The sequence below is a fragment of the Octopus bimaculoides genome, chromosome 10 (assembly GCF_046866305.1).
Source record: "Octopus bimaculoides isolate indiv1 chromosome 10, ASM4686630v1, whole genome shotgun sequence".
Classification (NCBI taxonomy): Eukaryota; Metazoa; Mollusca; class Cephalopoda; order Octopoda; family Octopodidae; genus Octopus; species Octopus bimaculoides.
Genome location: NC_142937.1, coordinates 65301475 through 65325253, shown reverse-complemented (window position 1 = coordinate 65325253; position 23779 = coordinate 65301475). Strand labels below are relative to the sequence as shown.

The 23779-nt window shown below is 35.8% G+C and overlaps 1 protein-coding gene across 1 annotated transcript in view; it reads right to left on the bottom strand.

Moving 5' to 3' along the window:
* Positions 1–23779, bottom strand: part of LOC106877714 (dynein axonemal heavy chain 5) — a 435668-nt gene that overhangs the window by 227505 nt on the left and 184384 nt on the right. Inside the window, exons 45-47 of the mRNA XM_089358248.1 lie at positions 22236–22535; positions 9448–9691; positions 247–359 (exon numbers count right to left, since the gene is read on the bottom strand). Coding sequence (XP_089214374.1) covers positions 247–359; positions 9448–9691; positions 22236–22535 — 657 coding nt within the window. The remainder of the gene's footprint in view (positions 1–246; positions 360–9447; positions 9692–22235; positions 22536–23779) is intronic.

The following is a 23779-nucleotide window of genomic DNA, read 5'->3' as shown; positions in this document are numbered from 1 at the left end:
CTTCTTACTACATGCATACAATATTTCAGATTTATAAAAGAGAAAGTTCGTGAGAATGTGTGATGCTTATGCTTTTTTTACATGAACTGATGACAGAAAATAAGTCAAATGATTAAAACTGGAACCCAAACAGCTGCGTGATTCATCTTGACAAAAGATCTGTGTATCTTACACAGTTACTTTACTTCAATTAATGCTGAAAGTTGAAATAAGAAAGCCAACAGTAATGAGAAAAGTTGAACTTACTTTCATTTTTGGTGAAAGATTCTGAACTAAATATGAATAAATGATTGAGAAAGCATTTTCAAATGCATTGAATATGTGTTCACTCTGACTTGGAGGTCTAGTCAACAACCAGCCTGAAACAACAGATATAGATGGGCAGTTTTTAGAAAATTTTTAGCCAGTATTATATTTATAGCACAATATATCTATATATATATTCTTTTATTCCTATATTTGTTTCAGTCATTTGACTGTGGTCATGCTGTAGCACTGTCTTAAGACAGTGTTTTAGTTAAACAAGTCGACCCCTGAACTTATTTCATAAGCCTAGTGCTTATTCTATCAGTCGCTTATATATATATGAAAGATAAAGGAATAGTAACTTGGAATCTGGGTAGGTACCCTGTTAGCACTCAGATATAATCCAGATCTGGTTAACCACATCAAATGATAGGGAATATACAGAATTAAGATAAACAATTACAAGGTACTTCTCTTGATAGGCAAATCCTGTGTTTGCTTCATTAGATTTCATACAGCACACAGAATATATAATCAAGGCCTCATAAAGAATGGAGAATTATACACCTTCCAAATTTGTTTATAATAGTATTGTTGTCATTAAATTCCAATCCGACATGTGTTTCTGTTGGATAAGTGTCGAAATGTCCTTTGATGTAGTGTTTATTTTCATTTAGCTAATTCTTTTGTAGTTCATATACATCCAAGGGAGATATTTCAGTGCAGCTTTGTTCAAGATTTTACCCATTCGGGTGGGTGAAGCAAATTCTACTTCACCACGTGAATGGGTACTGCATATGAATCAGCTAAATGCACATAAATGCTACATCAAAGAACATTAAGACACTTAACCAGCCGAAACATGTGTGAGATTGGAATTTAATGAAAATAATACTGTAATACAGTAATCCTTCATCATTTTGTGGTTCACCTTTCGCGGTTCACCTATTGTGGTTTATTATTTAAGCTTATGTTAATTCCTCCGTGATGTTGTTTTGCATTTATACTAAAATAAATACATACAAATTATAAAAATAATTAAAAAAATATACAGTACAGTACTGTTTCTACGTCACGGATTTTCACCTATCATGGGGAGTTTTGGAATGTAACACTTGGAATAGTCAAGGGATTACTGTAAACAATTTTTGAAGATGTATAGCTCTCCATTATTTTTTTAGGTATACACATATACATACATGCATAAATATATATATATATATATATATATATATATATATATATATAATATACATATCATCATCATCATCATCATCGTTTAACGTCCGCTTTCCATGCTAGCATGGGTTGGACGATTTGACTGAGGACTGGTGAAACCGGATGGCAACACCAGGCTCCAGTCTGATTTGGCAGAGTTTCTACAGCTGGATGCCCTTCCTAATGCCAACCACTCAGAGAGTGTAGTGGGTGCTTTTACGTGTCACCCGCACGAAAACGGCCACGCTCGAAATGGTGTCTTTTATGTGCCACCCGCACAAGTCAGTCCAGGGGCGCTGGCAACGATCTCGCTCGAAAATCCTACAGGAGCCAGTCAGGTGGTACTGGCAACGGCCACGCTCAAAATGGTGCATCTCATGTGCCACCCGCACAAGAACCAGTCCAGGGCACTGGCAACGATCTTACTTGGCTTGCCGGGTCTTCTCACGCACAGCACATTTCCAAAGGTCTCGGTCAGTAGTCATCGCCTCGGTGAGGCCCAATGTACGAAGGTCTTGCCTCACCACCTCAGCCCAGGTCTTCCTGGGCCTACCTCTTCCACGGGTTCCCTCAACTGTTAGGGTGTGGCACTTTTTCACGCAGCTATCCTCCTCCATTCTCACCACATGTCCATACCAGCGCAATCGTCTCTCTTGCACGCCATAACTGATGCTTCTTCATATATATATATATATATATATATATATATATATATATATATATATATATATATTAGTTTATGTATATATTAATATTATTTCAATTATTAAAAAAACCTTTGATAATGTAAATATGTTAATAGTTACCAGAGGTAGCAAAATTACACTAAAAAACAAGATATCACAGCCGTTTTGCAGGTAGAGATATCAAATTAAAGTGATGTAAACAAACGTTCTAATGGTCACTGACCATGTAACATCTTTGCTTGTAAGTTACCTCATCATTTCGTTTTTGTCTTGCTATTATATGTTTATTATGAACTCCCTGAAGAGAAATATATGAGGAATCCCAGCAACTCTTACTTCTTTGTGAAGAGGCTCTCATTTATTTTGAAACATGTGTAGGAATTAAAGGAACTTTTATTTATATGCGTTTTGCTCCATTCATTATTATTATTCATATATATATATATATATATATACACGTACATACGTATACATACACATATATATATATATATATATATATATATATATATATATATATATATATATATATATAGATATACGTATACATACATACATATATATATAGATATATACATTGTGTGAGTAGACAAATGAAAGACAGGCACTCTACACATTTATTGGGAGTTACATGTAAAAATGAAAACAGTTTGATTCAGAATCTTTAGCACTCTGAGTTTCAAGCATATGGCTACTCTTCAGCCATTGGAGTCTGAATGAGAGTTTGATTGAAGAGAGTCAATGTTTATAACTGGATGTTAGCCTGCGATTGGTCAAGAAATGTCACGCGATAATAATGTCGGAATTTCAGTGGCAGCAGTTAGATGGAAAGTAGCGCATGATGAACAGGAGATCGACTTTGTGGCAAACAGGAAATCCCCCACCTGGTAGACAAGATATCGGATGTGTGATGGGGGTAGGTAGGAAGGGGCAGTAGATGTGGGGATATATGTGTATATATGTACATGTATATGCCCATATATCTGTGTGTATGCATCAGTACTGATGTGAATGTGTATGTGAGCTTAGATGTACATACACATAACTGTGCGTATGGGCACACACACTCACATACACATACACATACATGTACGTATATACATATATATCCCCCATATTTACTGCTCCTCCCTACTTTCCCCAACCTCATGACTGATATCTTGTCCACCATACGGTCAATTTCCTGTTCACGTGGCTGATTTCCTGTTCACCATGCAGTCAACTTCTTGTTCACTATGCTGTACTTTCCATGTAACTGCTGTCACTGAAATACTGGCATCAATACCATGTGACCTTTCTCAACCAATCACAGACAAAACATTCAGTAGTAAACATTGACAGACTCCAATGGCTGAAGACTAGCCACATGCCTGAAACCCAGAGTACTAAGGATTCTGAATCAAACTGTTTTGATCTATCTATCTATCTATCTATCTATCTATTTATCTATCTATTCGTTAACATAATTTAATTTACTCTAAGGTTTAGATGACTTAAGTTTACTTTTAACCTCCCCATTCTTACAAACACCAAGTAGATAGTTAACGGGCTTTGTGAACATGTGTGCACCAAACCCCACATGTGTATATGCTCACATGTGTGGATGCTTGTATGAACAAGTGTACTCATGCCATGCAGCTTGCCCAAGGGTCTTTATGCATCTATATTTGTTAACGGTTATTATTAATAATTTTCTCGCTGTAATTCATGTTCGTTTATCTTTTTTGCCATCTGTGATTTTATTTCTGATCTTTTATATAAATGAAGATATTTCCTTTGTCTGGCTGCTTTTCTTTCTACAAACGAGAAGTTACATTGCAGAACTGTTATTTTAATGAGTTGTATTTATTTATCACCCAACAAGATACATCTGCACCGCTGGATGCTCCTGAACCAGTTGTTGAGTGTCCCCCTCAAGAGGGATTGGTGCTAGATGCGTCGAAACAATTGTCGTGATTAATAATAAATTCTTGTATATTCCATCTTCCATTTGTCATATATATATATATATATATATATATATACACACACACATTTATATATATACATATATATAATGTACTGTTCTGTGATAAACTAATTAACAAAAAAGTACTCCATCTGCTAAGAGATAAATGTTATTTATTTAAATGACACTTAAAGACATGTATTGTGTTCTTTAAATAAATAAATAATATATATATGGATTTATGATTTACGGAAGAGATATATGTATGTATATATATATATATATATATATAGAGAGAGAGAGAGAGAGAGAGAGAGAGAGAGAGAGAGTGAGAGAGAGAGAGATAAATAGATAGATAGATAGATAGATAGATAGATATATACATGCATACACACACACACACACACATATATATATATATATATATATATATCTGCATGTATGTATGTATATATATATAGTATACTTTGTGTACAAACAAATGTATGACTGCTACTGTTGAATTTAGAGCGCCATGTAGATAATTATCATCAATCTGCTTCCGGTACAGTGGTTTAGCTACTACTGTACTCAATAGCAACACAGAAAATGCAGGAGAATTTATAATGAAAACATGATTATATAATTTGTTGTGATGTATGTTTCACTGTTGTAGTTGTTTTGAACACAGCATTGGATTTTGAAAGTTCAATTGGATTCTTAATGACACCATATCACCAGGGAACACTTTCTTGCATGATGTTATGGAGAACTAAAGTCAAAAGTTCAATAGATGGTGAAGCATTTTATAAGTATTTTGAAAGAAAAGCAGAAAGAAAGCAAATGGCAAAAAGAAAGTAAAAGACAAAATAGAGAAAGAAAAGGAACAGAGTTAGTTGTCTGTAATATAATGAAATAAAGTGTTTCCTGATGATGTGTTGCAGTTAAGAATCCAATTACACTTGGAACATCCAATGCTGACTTCCAAACAACCATAATGGTGAAATGTACATAAAAATAAATGACAGAAACTTGTATTTATCATAAATTCTCATATATGTAATGCACTGTCGTTGTTGTTGTCATTGTCATCATTGTCATCATCATCATCATCCTCCTTTTGATGTCCACTTCTGGTCAGTGTATTTATGGGGCCAGTCAAAACTTATGGCACAAGACCTCTGGACATAAACAGCAGAATGACCAGAAGATTGAAAACAAGTAATGCTACGTGTATGAAAGTAGCATTCATTTACAGTCTGTGCATGATGTAATGGCAAGGACACACACACACACACACACACACACACAACTATATACATATTTAGATGTGTGTGTGTGTGGTGGGCTTCTTTCAGTCTGCATCTGCCAAATAAACTTACAAGGATTTGTCAGCCCAGGGCAGTTGTAGAAGAGATTTGATCAAGATGCCATACAGAAGGACTAAACAAAAACCATGTGGTTGAGATGTAAATTCCTTAACTACACAGCCAGACTTCCATTTCTAAAGTATCTGAGTGCATGTGTTTGTCTGTGTGTGTGTGTGTGTGTGTGTGTGTGTGTGTGTGTGTGTGTGTGTGTGTGTGTGTGTGTGTGCATGCGTGCGTGCATCATTCAATCGCATATATATATATATATATCAGAGGCGACTCCAGGTCATCAGTGTCACTTGGGCTCATCACAGATTCTGCATAGGACACATGTCTGCTCGAAGAATTTCACATTTTATGCAATATTTCTCACCCCAAATGGCTTATTCTTTTATATCTAGCTCTATGTCTTTCTCCATTTCTAAGTTAAGGATAAAAATAATGCAACCCTGCAAAACACAACTGATCTTTACACACAGATGCACAGAATAACAGCAACCAAATAACAACAATGGAGTGCACAACAAACATCAGTGATCTGACTGTTGCCTTAACATCTCATTGCCACCATCTTCTTTCCTCTTCTTGCTGAAGTAGCCATGTATCTCCTTTTTGGCAAGACACCAGTCCTTGTCTCCCTATCATACTTTAAACTCTGAGCACTTGGCAAATAAGCCATATTCTTCAATATTGAGTGCCCACTCTGTCAAAGGGTCTTGTATTTCAAGTCCTTTTGTAACCTCACTAGTGAAGGTGCCACAAAGTACTATGTGTCATCTCTAAGATGGTTGGTGTTAGGAAGGGCATCTGGCCATAGAAACAATGCTAAAGCAAACATTGGAACTCAATGCTGTCCTCTGGCTGATTGGATCCTGTCAAACCAGTCAACCCAAAGCTGCCTGAAATATGGACATTAAATGATGATGATGATGATGTGTGTGCATGCTCTATTGGCCAGTACATAATCCTGCATCACCTCTCCTAGCATATGACTAGCCACAACAAACACAAAACTTTGAGAAGTTCACTTATGGTCATTGGCATTGCAAGTGGCTATTTACAGAGATCAAAGTAATCGCAAGAGACAGCTCATAAATCATAGTCACTCTCCTCTCACTTCCATCACCAAAAACAACATCAAATAATCAATGAAATTAAATCAAATATGAATAATGCACCATCATCTAGGTGATTCTCCTGGCTATATGCAAAATATCTCATTATAACCTAATACTTATACAAATAGATTCTTTTCCATTTTGCTCTACATTTACATATGTGCCTATGTATGCTTTTGTGTATATATATATATATATATATATATATGCTTCTGTGTATGTGCTTCACTGTGGGTGCATGTATACTTCTCTGTGTGTATATGCTTTTGTGTGTAAGTACGCTTGTATGAGTCTATTCCTGTATGTGTGAGTGTATATGTGTGTGTGTGTGTGTGTGTGTGTGTGTGTGTGCTGTGAGAGGTCTTCTTTCTCAATTGCTTTTCAAAGTAGTTCAACCAGAAATAAGTTCCCTCACTTTGTCTCTCTCTCTTGCTCTCTGTCTCACTTTCTGTCTATCTGTCTCTATCTTCCTCTCTGTCCCTCTCGCTCTCTCCTGTTTATAATTTACCTACCCGTTGTAGTATAGTTCTTGATCCAGCAGACATACTGTCGGGGTTGCTCCAGTCATAACATTCCCATATTTTTGTCAGGTATTGTGTACCTCAGACTACATCATACAAATATATATACAATTTGCAGGCTTCTGCACAGTTTCCATTTACCAAATTCACTCACTAGACATTGGTCAGTGTTGGGGTTATAACAAAAGATACTTGCCCAAGATTTTGTACAGTGGGACTGGACCTAAATCTACTATCGTTGATATGCTCAATCAACAATACTACTTTTTCCTATATTTTTATACATGCTTCTTAACCTTAAAAATATGCTGTTGCAGACTCGAAACTGAATTGCTAGACAGCTGTGCAGATGCCACCCTGAGATCACTATAGTCTCATGTGACCGATCAGCATCAAACCATCACCTGATTCAACTTTCAAGAACCTTCTAAAGGATCTTATAAAAGGTGGATTTTTTGGCAGAATTTTCAGAATACCAAGACAGTTGTTTTAACAACTCCATTCTCATTTCTCCAGTTGTGCAGATTGAATGCACAGATTTGCCATCATGAATTTAGCACAATATCTCCCCAATTGTGATGGACTAGTCACAGGTCAACGTGTTATATCTATTTTGTCATAGATCCCAGAGATATTCTTTTTCAGTGTTTACGAATAACTGTTTTTATTCTTCATTCAAAACAAAAATTTTATTCTTCATTCAACAACAAAAATTTTGTGCAGTAAATAATGCTTCTGTTAATTGTTTGTGAGAGTTGTTTATCATTTTCTATTTAGCCAACAAGCAAGCACAACCTCAGGAATACGCTTTGTTGCCAAAATCTAACAAGATCAAAACTTGTCCACTGCTTTTAACAGTTGGCTTTGAAAGCAAGATTCACCCACTTCATTCCCCTCCCCTTCATCTCTCACTTTCTGTTTGCACTCTAGCAAACTTACCTGCTCACTCACCCTTTCTTATCCGCTGTACTATATCTTCTCTCTCCAGTTCCTTTTCTGAGTGGCCCACCCCTGTATCTCTTCTACAGTATGATACCTATAGGGTGTACAGTATGACACCCTACTTGGTGTCCTCACTAGAGCCAGTGCTACAAAAAATGCACCCAGTAAACTCTGTACAGTGGCTAGTGTTAGGAAGGAAATCCAGTTGTAGAAACCATGCCAAAGCAGACAACAAAGCTTCCTACAACCTTCTGCCAGCTCCTGTCACACTGTTCAACCCATGCTTACAAGGAAAATGGACATTGAATGATGATGATGATTATTACCATCATCATTCATTCAATGGTTTAATGTTATTTTCTAAAATGTTCGGACTAGATGATATGGTGGGAGTTGTCTCTGCTTTTTGCTTTTCAGTGTTAAACACCACAGGCACAATTTTTTAAAACTTTCCAATTGTAAGGATCATATCATATACACAGGCCTATTCCCCAATTTTTTTTTAGGAGGGGGTAACCACAACAAGACACACACCAAGCATTCCATTCATTTCCCAGATCAAAAAAGTGAGCCCTGTTCTATGCTTGGGTCAAGGCATAGAATGCAACCCCCAATATCAGCAGTGGGGCCTGACAGCATATGCTGGTTTACCCCTACCGCATCAGGCTGGTTCTGTACCCCTTTGAGCAACATCAAATTCACTCATCCATCCACAAAAAATGTCCAAGCTTTCCTATCATTTATAAACTCTCTTGCCTCTTTTACTCCAACACCTCTAACCACCAAAGTTTTCTTCACTCCATCCATCCACACAAAAACTGAAGTCTGCCTCTGGTTCCACTGCCTACCACTTCTGCCTTCATCACCCTCCTTACCATCTACTCCTCATCCATCCTCTCCATGTGGCCAAACCACCTCAACATTCATCTATCCATTCTGGTATATTGTGAGGATAATCCCTCTTGAAGTTTAATTATGTATGTAAAGGTCATTGGTTTAGTAGAATCATTTTGGTACTGGAGAAAAGCATTGCTGTAGTTCATTCAGCTCTTTATATTCTGAGTTCAATTCCTTCAAAGATCAACTTTGCCCTTCATTCCCCTTAGAGTCAATAAAATATAGTACCAGTGAAGTACTAGGTTGATGCTATTGACTAAGCTCATCTCCTCAAAATTGCTGGTCTTATGCCTAAATCAGAAACGAAACTGGCAGGGGTGTATATTTTAATTCAATTTTCAGTGATTATATGTTGATTAATTACAAAATTGTACGATTAGGTTATCAAACATTTTACTTCATTTTACAAACATTTTGTGATAGCACACCCTATGACAACAATCCACCATATGCCACTGGAAACTGGATATGCAAGATTATCATTTCTCAAATGTAATAAGAACAATGCAACTAAAAACATACCTCGTAGAATTGGTTCCCATGTCAGAACAGAACTGCTCATGAACACCATGCCATTGCGAGATACAGTTGCAGGCGATGCATTGTCAATGTTGTGCACTTCAAAAATAATCTTGCAGTTTGGTGCCATTGGAATACGGTCTCCATTGGCCAAAGTCAAGGTTTTGTTGTCATCTAGCACAGAGTTGAGATTTTCAATCCAGATAGCATCAACAGGACCATCCAGTACAATCCACACATGTTCTCCCTGAGGAAATGCCACGAAAGAAAAAATAAATGTAAATATAATTATACAACTGTATTTTGTAAATTTTATATTTTTACATGCATTTTATCTATGATTTTATCTATGATTTTATTAGTTTTACTCAATTAGTGGCAACTATGCAAGGGTGCCATCATCAAATATTTAACTTCTTTGTTACCATAGCTCATTGAATTACACCAAATACATTACCTTTGTTTCAACGAAGTCTGAATATAATGCAGAATTTCTGTCACATAACAATCATTATTAGACATATGTGTGGAAAATAAATAAAATTTTCCAGAAAGGTGTTAATTTAGATCCTTTTAAAACAGATAGTTTGCACCATAGAACCAGGACTGCCCTCAGTAAGTTTGTATCAGAAGGGTTAAGCATCTCCTTGGCAGGGAAATTGATACCTAATCTCTCAAGTAATAGGAAGGGTATACATACCCCTATGTTAGTGAGAAATGGCTGATACTTCAACATTTATGAAATGTCCCGGCAATAAAAGTTTCAATATTCCAGACTGTTAATCTTATTTATTATGATACTGTAATAAATGATTTTTCAATTTCCCCAATCTCCAATCACTTTTATATACACTCTGTTCTTGAACACACTCACAAATCTAAATTAGTTTTTTAATGTAAACCTTTGTTATAGTAACAATGTTCTTAACTACTATGCCTCAAACCATAAAAATATTTTTGGCTTCCTTTTAATTACTATTTGCACATTTGCCAGTTTGAATGGGGTTCATTGTTTCTTTAATATGATAATTTGCTAATGAATTGTCAGGTCATTATTTATAATTAAAGCCTTTATGTTCTCTTATTTATTGAAAAGTGAAAGAATTGTTTTCTTACAACTAATATCTTTTTTAAAGCTCTCTTTTACTCTTTTACTTGTTTCAGTCATTTGACTGCAGCCATGCTGGAGCACCACCTTTAGTCAAGTGAATCAACCCCAGAGCTTATTCTTTGTAAGCCTGGTACTTATTCTATCGGTCTCTTTTGCCGAACCGCTAAGTTATGGGGATGTAAACACACCAGCATCGGTTGTCAAGCGATGTTGGGGGGACAAACAGACACACAAACACATACACGCACGCACATACATCTATATCTATATCTATATATATATATATACATATATATATATATATATATATATATACGACAGGCTTCTTGCAGTTTCCATCTACCAAATCCACTCACAAGGCTTTGGTCGGCCTGAAGCTATAGTAGAAGACACTTGCCCAAGGTGCCATGCAGTGGGACTGAACCCGGGACCATGTGGTTGGTAAGCAAGCTACTTACCACATACAAAACCATTTCGGCTATGACCATCTCATAACTTTTTTCCAGACACAAAATATCCTTTCATTTCTAAGATGATTGGATGTAATTTTGGATGCTATTTCTAATAGGTTGCAAAACCATGTTAAAACTTCCTTATGATTTTGTTTAACATAGAAGAGATCTGAACTAAACTAACCCACTCAGATAAGTTTGTTTCTATTGGCACTAAGTTATACATCATGTAAATAAATAAATAAATGTGCACTTTTAAAGCCTAGCTAGGCTCATGGGCCCGATTTCCCGGTTTCAATGGCGTATGTGTTCCCCAGCTGGATGGGACACCAATCCATCGCTGCGTTACACATTTTTGCCAGCTGAGTGGACTAGAGCAATGTGAAATGAAGTGCTTTGCTCAAGAACACAATGCGTCACCCCGGCCAAGAATCAAAACCACGATCATGGTGCTGACACCCTAACCACTAGGCCACGTGCCTCCACATACATCATATACAACAGCAATTAATGCTGATGTTCAAGTAATTGTCTCAAAGTGTTCTACAAGCCAAGAAAAACTAGAGATTGATGATGTGGGATGTTTTATGCATAGAGAGAAAAATTAGCAATGCTAATTTTAAAATGACAATTAAACAAACAAGCATCAGTGAATGTGTTATCGATGTTTATAGAGGTAAGCATTGACACCCCGTGAAGGGTATTAATCTAGAGATAGATAGATTTAGACATTAAAAATTAAGTCTTGACCTCTGAAAAAATGCTGCTGGGTCAACCTCTTAGGAGACCATCAACAGCATTCATATCTATCATTGCTGTGTTTATTATAGATTGTTATATATAACAATGCATCTGTGGTTCTCACATAACACATAATTTAAAACTTGAAAAAAAATCTACACCAATGTATGTTGTGTAAACAACAATGACAGCATTGGTGGCAAGGATGATGATGACAACTGAATATGCTAATCACTGTAACAAGCTTGGTTAGTATTTGGATCATATGCCACCAATCCAGACAAGGTGGGAACATAAATTTGCCAAACTTGTAGAAAATAAAAACATCACAGTTCTATGGGACTTGAATACTTAAAAACAATTTCGACCAATATACTAGATATTATAGTGGAAAATCACATGAACAAAAAGATGTTTGCTTATAAAATGCAAATCCCAGCAGACTGCAAAAGCCTCCGTGGAAACATTCAAAAAGTTAAATAAAAGCAATGACCTTGAAATAGAGGTTTCAAAAATGTGGCATCTAAGAACAACTGTATCTGTGATTATCAGAGTTTTGGAGATAATATCCAATGGCACTCTTAAATACTACAATATAATACCAAGAAACCCAAAAGCATCACAGTTACAATAAATTTTTCTCTTGAGTATGTTCCACATTCTAAGAAAAACCTGTGAACCTGAATATTTTTTAATCTTCTAAAATCTTTCAAAATCGCAAATATTACAACAAACTTTTGATGAAACCATAATTCTCAGCATTTGGTTTCCTTACACTGAAATTTATCATTACTATTAATAAGTAACCACCACAGTTAAAATGTCAAACTTACTGCTTGTTAAAGTCTCCGGATGAGACTTGGAACAGTTCATATAAAACAGAGCTGCAACAATGAAAGCATTATGATAATTGCTTGTAAACGAGATTCAAGGCCAGTAAATTTGAGGGGAAGAGGGTAAGTGATTAAATCATCCTCAGAGCTTGGCTGGTAATGGTAGTTTATCAAATTCTGAAGTATGAAGAATTGACCTAGGTAAGATTTGATCTCAGACCATTTAGGTCAGGTCAGGTGTGGAGGCAAGTGCCGCTGCAGTACGTTGTCGCATTTACTATTTGTCAATATTTTCCTGGATCCTCCTAGGTGACGACTCTTTGACCAGAATCCCAGTCAGTCCCTCTCTTCACAACAAACCTCTCCATCTGCCATGACCATACAGCATATGATTGACTAATGCGAGCCATCAACCAAGCCAGATCTTCAGCGAAAAAAGCACAGTAAACAGAATCAAACTTGGAAAATTGAACGACATGACTAAACAGCCTGAGTTGGCACTTCTAAAAGTTGTATCCAGCCAATGACTCTACTTAGAAAGTGCTCAGATCACATAGAACCAAGACTAAATATCAGAAAAAGGTGTTTTGTCCAATGACTTAATGTTTCTGCCAGTCTACCATCCTCAATAATACTAATAATTAAATGTTTCTAAGGTGGCAAGAATCGTCAGCACACTGGGCAAAATACTTTGTGACATTTCATCCATCTTCATGTTCTGAGTTCAAATTTCTCCAAAGTCAGCTTTGCCTTTCATCCTTTCGGGGTCGATAAAATAAGTACCAGTTGAATACTGGGTCATTATAACCGAGTTACCCCTCCCCTAAAATTGCTGGCCTTGTATCAAAATTTGAAACCAATAATTAAGTATTTCTAATTCAGGCACAAGACCAGCAATTTGATGGAGGAAGTGTTTAATCCATATCATGAGCACAAGTATTTGACTTCCTTTCATTTTATTGACCACTTAAGAATGAAAGACAAAGTTGATCTTTGTGAAATATGAACTGAAACATGTAATACAATTTGTTTCTTCAGATACTCTCACGGTCGTACCAGTCTACCACTCTTGTTTCAGACAAATTACAAGAGCAGAACAACGACATTGTTGTAACGAAATCATGTCAACGAAATCATGTTAACAAATAAACTGTAATGATCACATTTGTTACCATTCTTCAGAGTAGTGAATACTGTTAAACGTCAAAAAAAAAAATGTTGCTGGGCATTGACAAGTGTTCTACTACAGTGTAGATGCAGTAAAACATTTTAAAATTTTATAGAATACAAAATCAGCACAAAAATGAATATACAGAGAAGTAAACAAAATGGTACAGATACATGTTAAGCAATAGTTGACATGTCTCTATTGTAATGTAATTGTTTCAGTTACATAGATATCAGATGATAGAGTCACTAGCCAAACAAGTAAAATTCTGAAAGATGAATAAATAAATAAAATCTACAATAAACAAAAAAAAAAACAGTGAAAGAATGGATAATGTTGGCCTCATATATAAAAGATACTAATGTCTTGCAAGCAGAGTGTTGAAGTCATGGCAACAAACATTTAAAATATGTTATTATTATTATTATCATCATCATCATTATTATTATTCAGTAGTCTTATTTTTATCATGTGCTTTCACTTCACTACCAAGCACAGCTCTGTGTGCCTTGGGTACGTGCTGTGATGATCTTATTTTTACTGTATTGAAAGTGTTTTACATAGGATGTGTGCAGTACCTAGCAGTGTTATTTTCTGTATGTTATACATACTTGTTAGTCCTGGTGATTTTGTTATGTATTTGTCTGAATATTTTCTTATCATACCTAATGCGCCTACTATAATAGGAATTGCTTCTGTTTTTAGATTCCACATTCAAGTTACCTCAATTTCCAGATCTTTGCATTTTGAAAGTTTCTCTGTTTATTTTAGAGAAACATTGTCATCTGTTGGTATTGATACACCGATTAGAAAGCAGCTCATTATTATTATTATTATTATTATTATTATTATTATTATTATTATTATTATTATCATCATTTTTCAACTTTTGATAGTTTCAGGTAAATTTCTACTACATCATCTGTTACACCCCTGTGTTGCTGGGGTGTGTGCAGAATTGTTTGTTATTTTTATCATTGAAAGTGTGCAAGCTCTTTCCAGTATTGTATTGCTTTAGTTTCTTTCTTTTTTGCGGGGGTGGGGGTGGGTGATACAATCTCTTGTTGTATTAGTATTTGTATTACGTGTTGTGTGTGTAATGTGTTGGGTATCCAGCTTGCTGGTGGTAGTTTATCTCATTGGATATTTGCTGTATAGACTGTGTCTTGTGTTTGTGGATTGTTTTGTTTAGGTGGTATTATTATAACATTTTTGGATTATTTGTTGTGTTGAGGATCCAGCTGCAGCTTCTACATTTTTATCATACCCAATGCTTCAATTATTACTGGTATTGTGTTCAACTTCATGCCTCACATCATGAATACTTCAGTTTTGAAGTCTTTGTATTTTGACAATTTCTCCACTTCTCTTTGGATAATATTTTGGTTAGAAGGGAGTGCAATGTCTATCAGTGAGCAGAGATTTTTGTTTTACATCCTAGATTATTATGTCTGGGAAATTAGCTTTTATTCTTTGTCGGTTTAAACAGGCATTTCCCATGTGATTGTGGCCTGGTTGTTGTTTTGTAACTCAGACCAAGACCTCCATCTGAGTGGGGTAGATATATTCTGTCTGCATATGCCTTGGGGTGTTGACTTCAGTACACTGTTAATAGTTTTCTGGTTTTCTCAATTCACTGATCTTCCAGTTTATTATGTTGAAGCTGTAATTAATAACTGGTATGGCTAGCATGTTTATCCCTATTATCTTATTTTTAGCTTCAAGTTCAGTCTTTAACATTAGTGAAACTCTTCTGTAATACTCTCTCCTAATTTTCTTTTTCATTTCTGTGTGTTGTATTTTAGCTGCTTTGTCTATTCCTGGATATTTGTATGGGCGATTGTGGTCTAATTCTCTGATTTCTCTGTCTATGTCGAGTGCAGTGTTTTCAGTGCTGATTCATTTGCCTCTTCTCAGTGTCCCTTTGGCACATTTTCCCAGCCCCATGCTCATTTGATGTCCTTGCTGAAACTATGGACAATTTTTTGAAGATTTTTCTGTTTCATGGTATTTTTAATCACAATTTTTAAGCCATCCATTTACAGGAGATGATTTATTGTATGTTTATAGCACCTATAATCCATGGTGGTTTCATTTAACAAGTTTGTTAGTGAGGCCAGAAAAAGGTAGAAAGTAGATGTGACAATGAGTCTCCTTGAAAATCCCCCTTCTTATGGGTATAGGACGGGTTTTAATGACTTGTGATTCATTTTTCAATGTTTGGCACCCGTGCCAGTGGAGCACTAACAGCATCATCCAAGCAGGATCACTGCCAAAGCAGCGGTCTCGCTCCCGTGCAATGGCACGTAAAAAGCACCATTTGAGCGTGATCGTTTCCAGCTTTGCCTCACTGGCACTTGTGCCGTTGGCATGTGAATAAAACATTAGAATTTTCTTCAGGCTGAGTAGCCCATCCCACTCAAAAGGTCCCTGAATAAGATTTGTTTAAGGATGTTGAGCTAAACACCCATGTTTCCAAAAGTGAATTATTCAAACCCCAGAGAATTCCTCTCAATACATGGCTATGGTGCTCCTCCACTACTGCTGCTCGTGATCAGAGATACACATATCATCAGCCATTAAGGAACATGTACAACTGGTTAAGGTCAAGCAACTGACAAGCAAATCTGTGGTATTGAGCAGAATATTTTTCTGTAGCCCATCTTTTATACCAAGACAAAACAATGTACATGATAACACTTCCAATCAGTTAAGATCAGAAGCCATAAGAGCCACTGCCTGGTACTGCATCAAGGCCACTACCAAATCACCACCACCATCATGTTTATTATTATCATTGATGGAGTGAATTGGCATAATCATTAAGCCATGGGACAAAAGTGTCTTGCAATATTTTTGTAGCTATTTACATCCAGCATTCAAATTCCACTGCAGTCAACTTTGCCTTTCGTTCCTGTGTTCTTGGTAAAATAAAGTACCAGTGAAATACTGAAGTTGATGTAATTGACTAAACCCTATTCTAAAAATTGCTGGCCTTGTGCCAATGAGAGAAATGATTATTGTCATTACGATGATGATGATGATGATGACGACAACGATGAGGACGATGATGATGATTTGAGGGAAATTTGTAATAAGCTGACCAAATGATTTTGTCACTAAGGAGAGAACAAGAATGTGTGAGATGAAAAGTAAGAGAGAAAAAGGTAAAGTGGTAGAGGTTAAAAATAATCAACAGGTAAAGAACAGAAAACAAATGCATTAAAAAAAACAAAGAAATAAAAAGGGAAAGTTAAAGTGCATATGAACCAGCTTCCAAATACATATTTAAACTGTGAATGATTTAGATCCTCCACCAATGCCAGTTTTTCTCTCAATATGTAATTACATAAATTATTACTGTGCCATCCCAATTGGCAGCATCTAACTCTGCAGCAATTTGTTTTTTTTTTTACTACAATAGCCATGGGTCTTCAAAAGGCATCTATATCTTACTCGATTGATATAAGGCCAATGATTGATTCTAAGATAACTGGCATTACATTTTTTGCTCCCCATAATTGTTCTTCATTTTCGGTTCATATTTTAAATTCTTCACAATTTTATTGGAATTTTACCAAATATCTAATTCAGAAAGGCATCAAGAAAAAAAAAAAAAAACGAAAAAAAGAAAACCGTTATTCTTTGTATTGTTGCATAATTTGAAACCCAAGAAAACACAGATTATTTTAGATGAGAACTACAAATGCCAAAAGATTCTCAAGCCATAATTATTTGCTGAATTATTATTCTTCAGAGATGACTTTATTTCAATCTGTCTGCCAACTTTTTTTTTTGAAATTAGGTAAATTTTCAGACAGAGAGATTGCATTCTTACTGAAGTCAACCACATAAAGCATGGCTTTGTTGATCTGTTTTTTAATAATTTCCAGCCTTTTCCTGGTACTTTTGCATGATTGTTATAGTATGTGTGTGTGTGTGTGTGAGAGAGAGAGACAGAGTGTGTGTGTGTGTGTGAGAGAGACAGAGTGTTTGTGTGTGTGTGTGCATGTGCGTATGTATGTGTGTGTATGTGCCACATAAAAGCACCTATGTGTGTGTGTATGAGTGCATATGTGGGTGTGTGTGTGAATGAGATGTGTGTGTGTGTGTGTGTGTGTTTGTGTGTGTGTGTGTGCCACATAAAAGCACCCATGTGTGTGTGTGTGTGTGTGAGTGAGATGTCTGTCTTCCATGCTGGCTTGGATTGTACAGTTTGACAGGATACAGTGTGTTTATTAATAATTTAATTTTGTAACTGAAGAAAATGCTACCTTTGTTTTACTTTATTTTCTTGTAAAATGAATTGATATGATTCTAGGTTCAGTCCCGCTGTGTGAGACTTTAGGCTGACCAAAGACTTGTAAGTGTAGTTGGTAGGCAGAAACTAAAAGAAGCCCATAGTATACATACATACATACATAAATTAATATATGTATATATATATATATATATATATATATATATATATATCTGTATTCCAGAGTAATCACATAAATGTGAAAGAAGGTGGAAAAAAGGGTACTCAAATGCCAGAGGTAGAGTAATATGCTTTATTTAAAAGCAGCAGAAATATAACAAAAAGTTGTTACTCAGAGTTTCACGTTCCCGTTCATCGGACAGTTTGCTTTTGAGATTATTTCCCACTTTTGTTTAGAGTTGGCCACAATTGCTACAAAATTATTGTTTTACCATTTCTGGCAGCAACAATAATTTCAATGAATCAGACGAACTTGTATGGTATTTGACATTGCCCTATTTATCTTTGTTCTTCAAATACATGCCACAGATCACTCTGATTTATTTCTCTTAACCCATTTTTATTTCATCAATACATTCATGCATACATATATCTATGTCTGTCTGTCTGTCTGTGTGTGTGTTTGTGTGTCTGTCTGTGTGTCTGTCTGTCTATCTATATGTATATAGATATATATGTTACAAGTTTTGCTGGTCTCTCGTTCAACTGTGCCCCACACATCATATATATATATATATATATATATATATATATATATATATATATATATACATTGCAGTCTGGGGAGTTAGGTGGCCAAATGTTCGGGGTGATGTGGTTTCAGAAATTTTCTGACAGCCACAACTGGGTTCTCCTCCTTGTGCCGCATGGTGCAGAGCCCTGTTACTAGACATAGGATCTTCCAGCAGTTACCCTCTTGACCCAAGGCAACACTACCTCCTCCAAGTACTTCATGTAGGCCTCTATATTGAGTCTGAGGCTGTGTGGGAAGATGAATGGAGGCATATACACCCTGTATATATATATATATATATATATATATATATATATATATATATATATATACAGGGGTTGGACAAAATAATGGAAACACCTAGCATCATAGCATCATAATTTTGAAATATCTATAAAGCCATCAAAAGCTTGTTTATTTTTATGTTTTTCGATGTATTATTAGTGTTGCTTAATATGTTTTGCTAAAATTTCTGTTTCTTTTCAGATATCATCAGAAAAAGGTAATTAAAATTCATTAAAATGACAGATCTACCAGTCTTTCAAAGAGGTTAGATTGTTGGTGCTCGTATGACAGGTGCTAGCACTACATATATATATATGTGTGTGTGTGTGTGTGTGTGTGCAAGTTTCGTTTTTGGATTTCGTTTGCAAAATCCTTTAAGTGAGTTCATGTGTTGAAGCATATTCTGTTGTGTCTGGGGAGAGTTATTCTCTTTTACGGTAAAGTTTCCACTCATTTATTTTTCTAAAATTTTTGTTGCGTCTTGCAACCTTTTCTATAGTTGTTGACTTTCAACAACTATTGAAAAGGCTGCAAAGCACAATGAAAATTCTAGAAAAATAAATAAGTAAATAAACGGAAATTTTACTAGTGAGTATGTTAAATTATAAGGCACCAAAAGAGAATGACTCTCCCCAGACACAATAGATATATATGTGTACACACACACATGTGCACACACTTGCCAAAGGTGCCACGTAGTGAGACTGAACCTGAGACCATGTGGTTACGAACCAAGCTTCTTACCACAACCGTGCCTGCACTATACACACACACACACACACACACACACGTTTTAATGCTTGTTTTTATGTTCAGTTATAATAAAACCAATTTTACATTAATATAATGGGTTACTCCATACTTTTTGTAGAGTACAAATTTATTATTCTGAAGTTCAACAATAGCTGAATATACATGTGTATAAACATGTATATAAACATATATATGAAAGTGCCTCCCTCACCAAATTGAATAAATGTAATATAGGCTCTAAGCCACTATCTCAAAATTAGGTGTTCAGTCTTTTAGGGTTATGTGGGGTGAGACATGCCAATAAACCTCAGTTCTATCTTCCAAGTTAAGGTGGCCAACAAAACATCACTGGACTCTTCCTTTGAGAACAACATACAAACTGGCAATTATTCAATCAAACATCCTATTCAAAGATTATCATATAAGATGATTGGGTATTCTTTACACATGACTTTAATTCTCAAGTCAAATAAGAATGATAGAGTTAGACAAAGCAGAAGCCTTGAATGAAAGAAAGGTTTCTCTGCAAGTTCTGTTTACACAGTTTCACTCAAAGATTTTCATTTGCTCTAAAATTCCACAGTGCAGTCGAACTCAAGATTTCAAGGTTTCAAAACAAATATTCTTATCACTTGTCCATGTCTGGAATGTGCGAATTCATGGATGCTTGGATGCATGCATACATATCTGTCAGTGTCTGTCTGTCTGTCTCTATCTGTATACAAGTAGGATTATATGTGCATATATACATCTATATGTATGTATTTACATTCAAACATATGTACACTGTCATCTTAAAATATGGGCACCCTGGGCAGTTTTCTGAGAGAATCCCACATGCCTAAGGGTCAAATGCTAATCTATGCATATTGTGATTGTGTATGTAGGAGCTTCAGTGCATTATTTTGACTGAGGGTGGGGCATGGGTAGCCAAGAACACTGTTAACATACTCCATATACGTATAGATTTACATAGATGCCCCTTTGTTTCATTTCCTCAATCTCTCACTTTACCTCTATACACACACAAGACAGGCATGAGTGTGTAGTCACAAAGATTGCTTCCCAACCACATGATTTCAGTTTCTATTTTACTGCATGACACACTGAACAAGGGTTTTTCATTATAGCACAGGGCCAACCAAAGCTTTGTGAGTGGATATAGTAGAAGGTAACTGAAAGAAGCCTGCTGTATGTATATGTATATACAAGAAATATTTTGTATATATATATATATATATATATATATATATATATATGTGTGTGTGTGTGTGTGTGTGTGTGTATGTGAGTGTGCGTGCCTGTGCATGTGTGTATGATTGTGTGTGTACATGCATATGCGTGTGTAACTTTGTATCTCTGTTTGTTCCCAACTACTGCCTGACAAATTGTGTGGATTTGTTTGCATCCCTGTAACTTAGTAGTTCAGCAAAAGAGACCAATAGAAAAAGTAGCAGGCTCAAAAAAAAAAAAAAAAGAAAAGAAAAAAGTAGTGAGGTCAATTCATTTGGCTAAAAATTCTTCAAGGCAGCACCCAAGCATGGCCACAATTTGAAGACTAATACAAGTAAAAGATGAAAGATAAAAGATTCATGTGTGTGTGTGTGTGTGTGTGTGTGTGTGTGTGTGTGTGTGTGTGTGTGTGTGTGTGTGTGTGTGTATATATATATATATTTGAAATAATGTGAAGCTGTCTAAATATTCTGTGCTTGTCTTTCTCTTTCATTCTGTTTACATGTGATGTTAATTTTATCATTTCTCCCTAAAATCTCTGGCTTCATTCCAACATATGAAAAAATTTAATTGTTGCAAATCATTTTCTTTTAAAATTATTATTATTGTCATCAACATCATTTTCATAGCCATCCTTTTATTTTCCTTTGTGGGTAGGGGGGAGTAGGGGAGGGGGAAGCATTCATCTACATTTTTGCTCTTAAGAAAAACGATTTTCATATACTCTCTCTTGATGTATGCATGTATACATACATACATACATATATATATTTGCATATATATATATACATATATGTATATGTGCCTCCCTGTATGTGCGCGCGCACACACACACACATACACACACAAAGTAAAATAGTTATAACATTAGGTTTTCTGAGATTTTGTTTCATCTTTTGTATCGTCTTTGCTTTGGCGCCTTTGTAGCAAAAATAGGAATTATTATTTCACATAAAAATTTCCAGTTGAGAGATTCAACATTATTTTTTTTTTTTTGATAAGGATTTCTTACATAAACAAAGAAAAATCTGAGAAGCAGAAGGAAAAGGAAAAAAAAATATGGGGTAGTCATAATGTTTATGCCTTACATAGGGGTTTTTTCTTTGTAATATAACAACAAATAAAAACCAAACAGCAAGATTAATTTAAGAATGTACTGTTCTACTGTTTGCATTATAATAAAACAATGAAACTCACTCAAAAAACGTATGACAGCCATACCTTTTTCATCTTAAGTGTCTTTCTCCACAGAGTCGAAAATATTCCATCAGTCCAGTCATTTGTGGCGACATCAAGGCGACCAAACATTTGTGGTGCCGTTATTGCTTTTGGGTTCATTCGCATCTCTTTGTGGAACATCCCACAGACAGTCAGTGCTTTTTGCAGCACATAGATACACTTTGTCTTGCCGGCACCACTTGGTCCCAATGTCATCATTCCATGGCGCACTTTCTGTGTTTCATAGAGTTGTATCAGCTTCAGCACCCATGCAGAGTGGGCAATCAGACCAGCTTCTGCTACCTGTACAGGTAAGGGAAGAAAAAAAAACAACAAAAAAAACGGTGTGGCAAATAAATAAGACAATTCTTTTTCTTACATTATTTACATTATTTACATTTGACAGATATTTGTCCTCGTCTTGTTTGTTGTTAACACAACATTTCAGCTGATATACCCTCTAGCCTTGGGGAAATTTCAAACCTGGGTTCTCATTCCTAAGGTATTTTTCGATGTTGTTATTATTATTATTATTCAGGTCACTGCCTGAAATTGAACTCAGAATCTTGGGGTTAGTAGCCCATGCTCTTAACCACTATGCCATATGCCCATGGGCAATTATGGAGTGAATCTTAGAGCTTATAAATCTAATATTTTCCTATCCTTCCTTAATACCAGTTCCCATATGCTATTCATATCTGCACTCAGTCTGCTTAGGAGGTTGTTGTGTCCTAGCATATGTGCTGTTTCTTTTAGTTTTCGTATTTTCCACTGGTTTTCTCTGTCTATTATTTTAAATTCATCCCACAGAGGGAGGTGGTCTCCATTTTTCTTATTCTTTTTCTTATTATTATTACTATTATTAAGGTGGTGAACTGGCAGAGTCATTAGCACGCTGGGTGAAAGTCTTACTAGCATTTCATCTGTCGCTACGTTCTGAGTTCAAATTTTGCCAAAGTTGACTTTGCCTTTCATTCTTTCAGGGTTGATAAATTAAGTTCCAGTGAAACATTGGGGCTGATGTAGTCGGCTAGTCCCCTCCCACCAAATTTCAGGCCTTGTGCTTATAGTAGAAAAGATTATTACTTTTATTAAGGTGGCGAGCTGGCAGAATCATTAGCATGCTGGATGAAATGCTTAGCGATATTTCACCTGTCGCTACATCCTGAGTTCAAATTCTGCCAAGGTCCACTTTGCCTTCCATTCTTTCGGGGTTGATAAATTAAGTTCCAGTTGAACTCTGGGGGCGATGTAATCGACTCATCTCCTCCCCCAAAATTGCTGCCCTTGTGGCAAAATTTGAAACTATCATTATTATTATTATTATTATTAAGGTGGTGATCTGACAGAATTATTAGCATGCCAAGCAAAAAAGTTTAGTAGCATTTCATCCATCCTTACTTCATGAGTTCAAATTCCACCAAGGTCAACCTTGTCTTTCATCATTTTGGGGTTGATAAAATAAGTACCAGTTGAACACTGGGGTTGATGTAATCAACTTATTTCCTTCCCCAAATATGCTGGCCTTGTGCCAAAATTTGAAACCA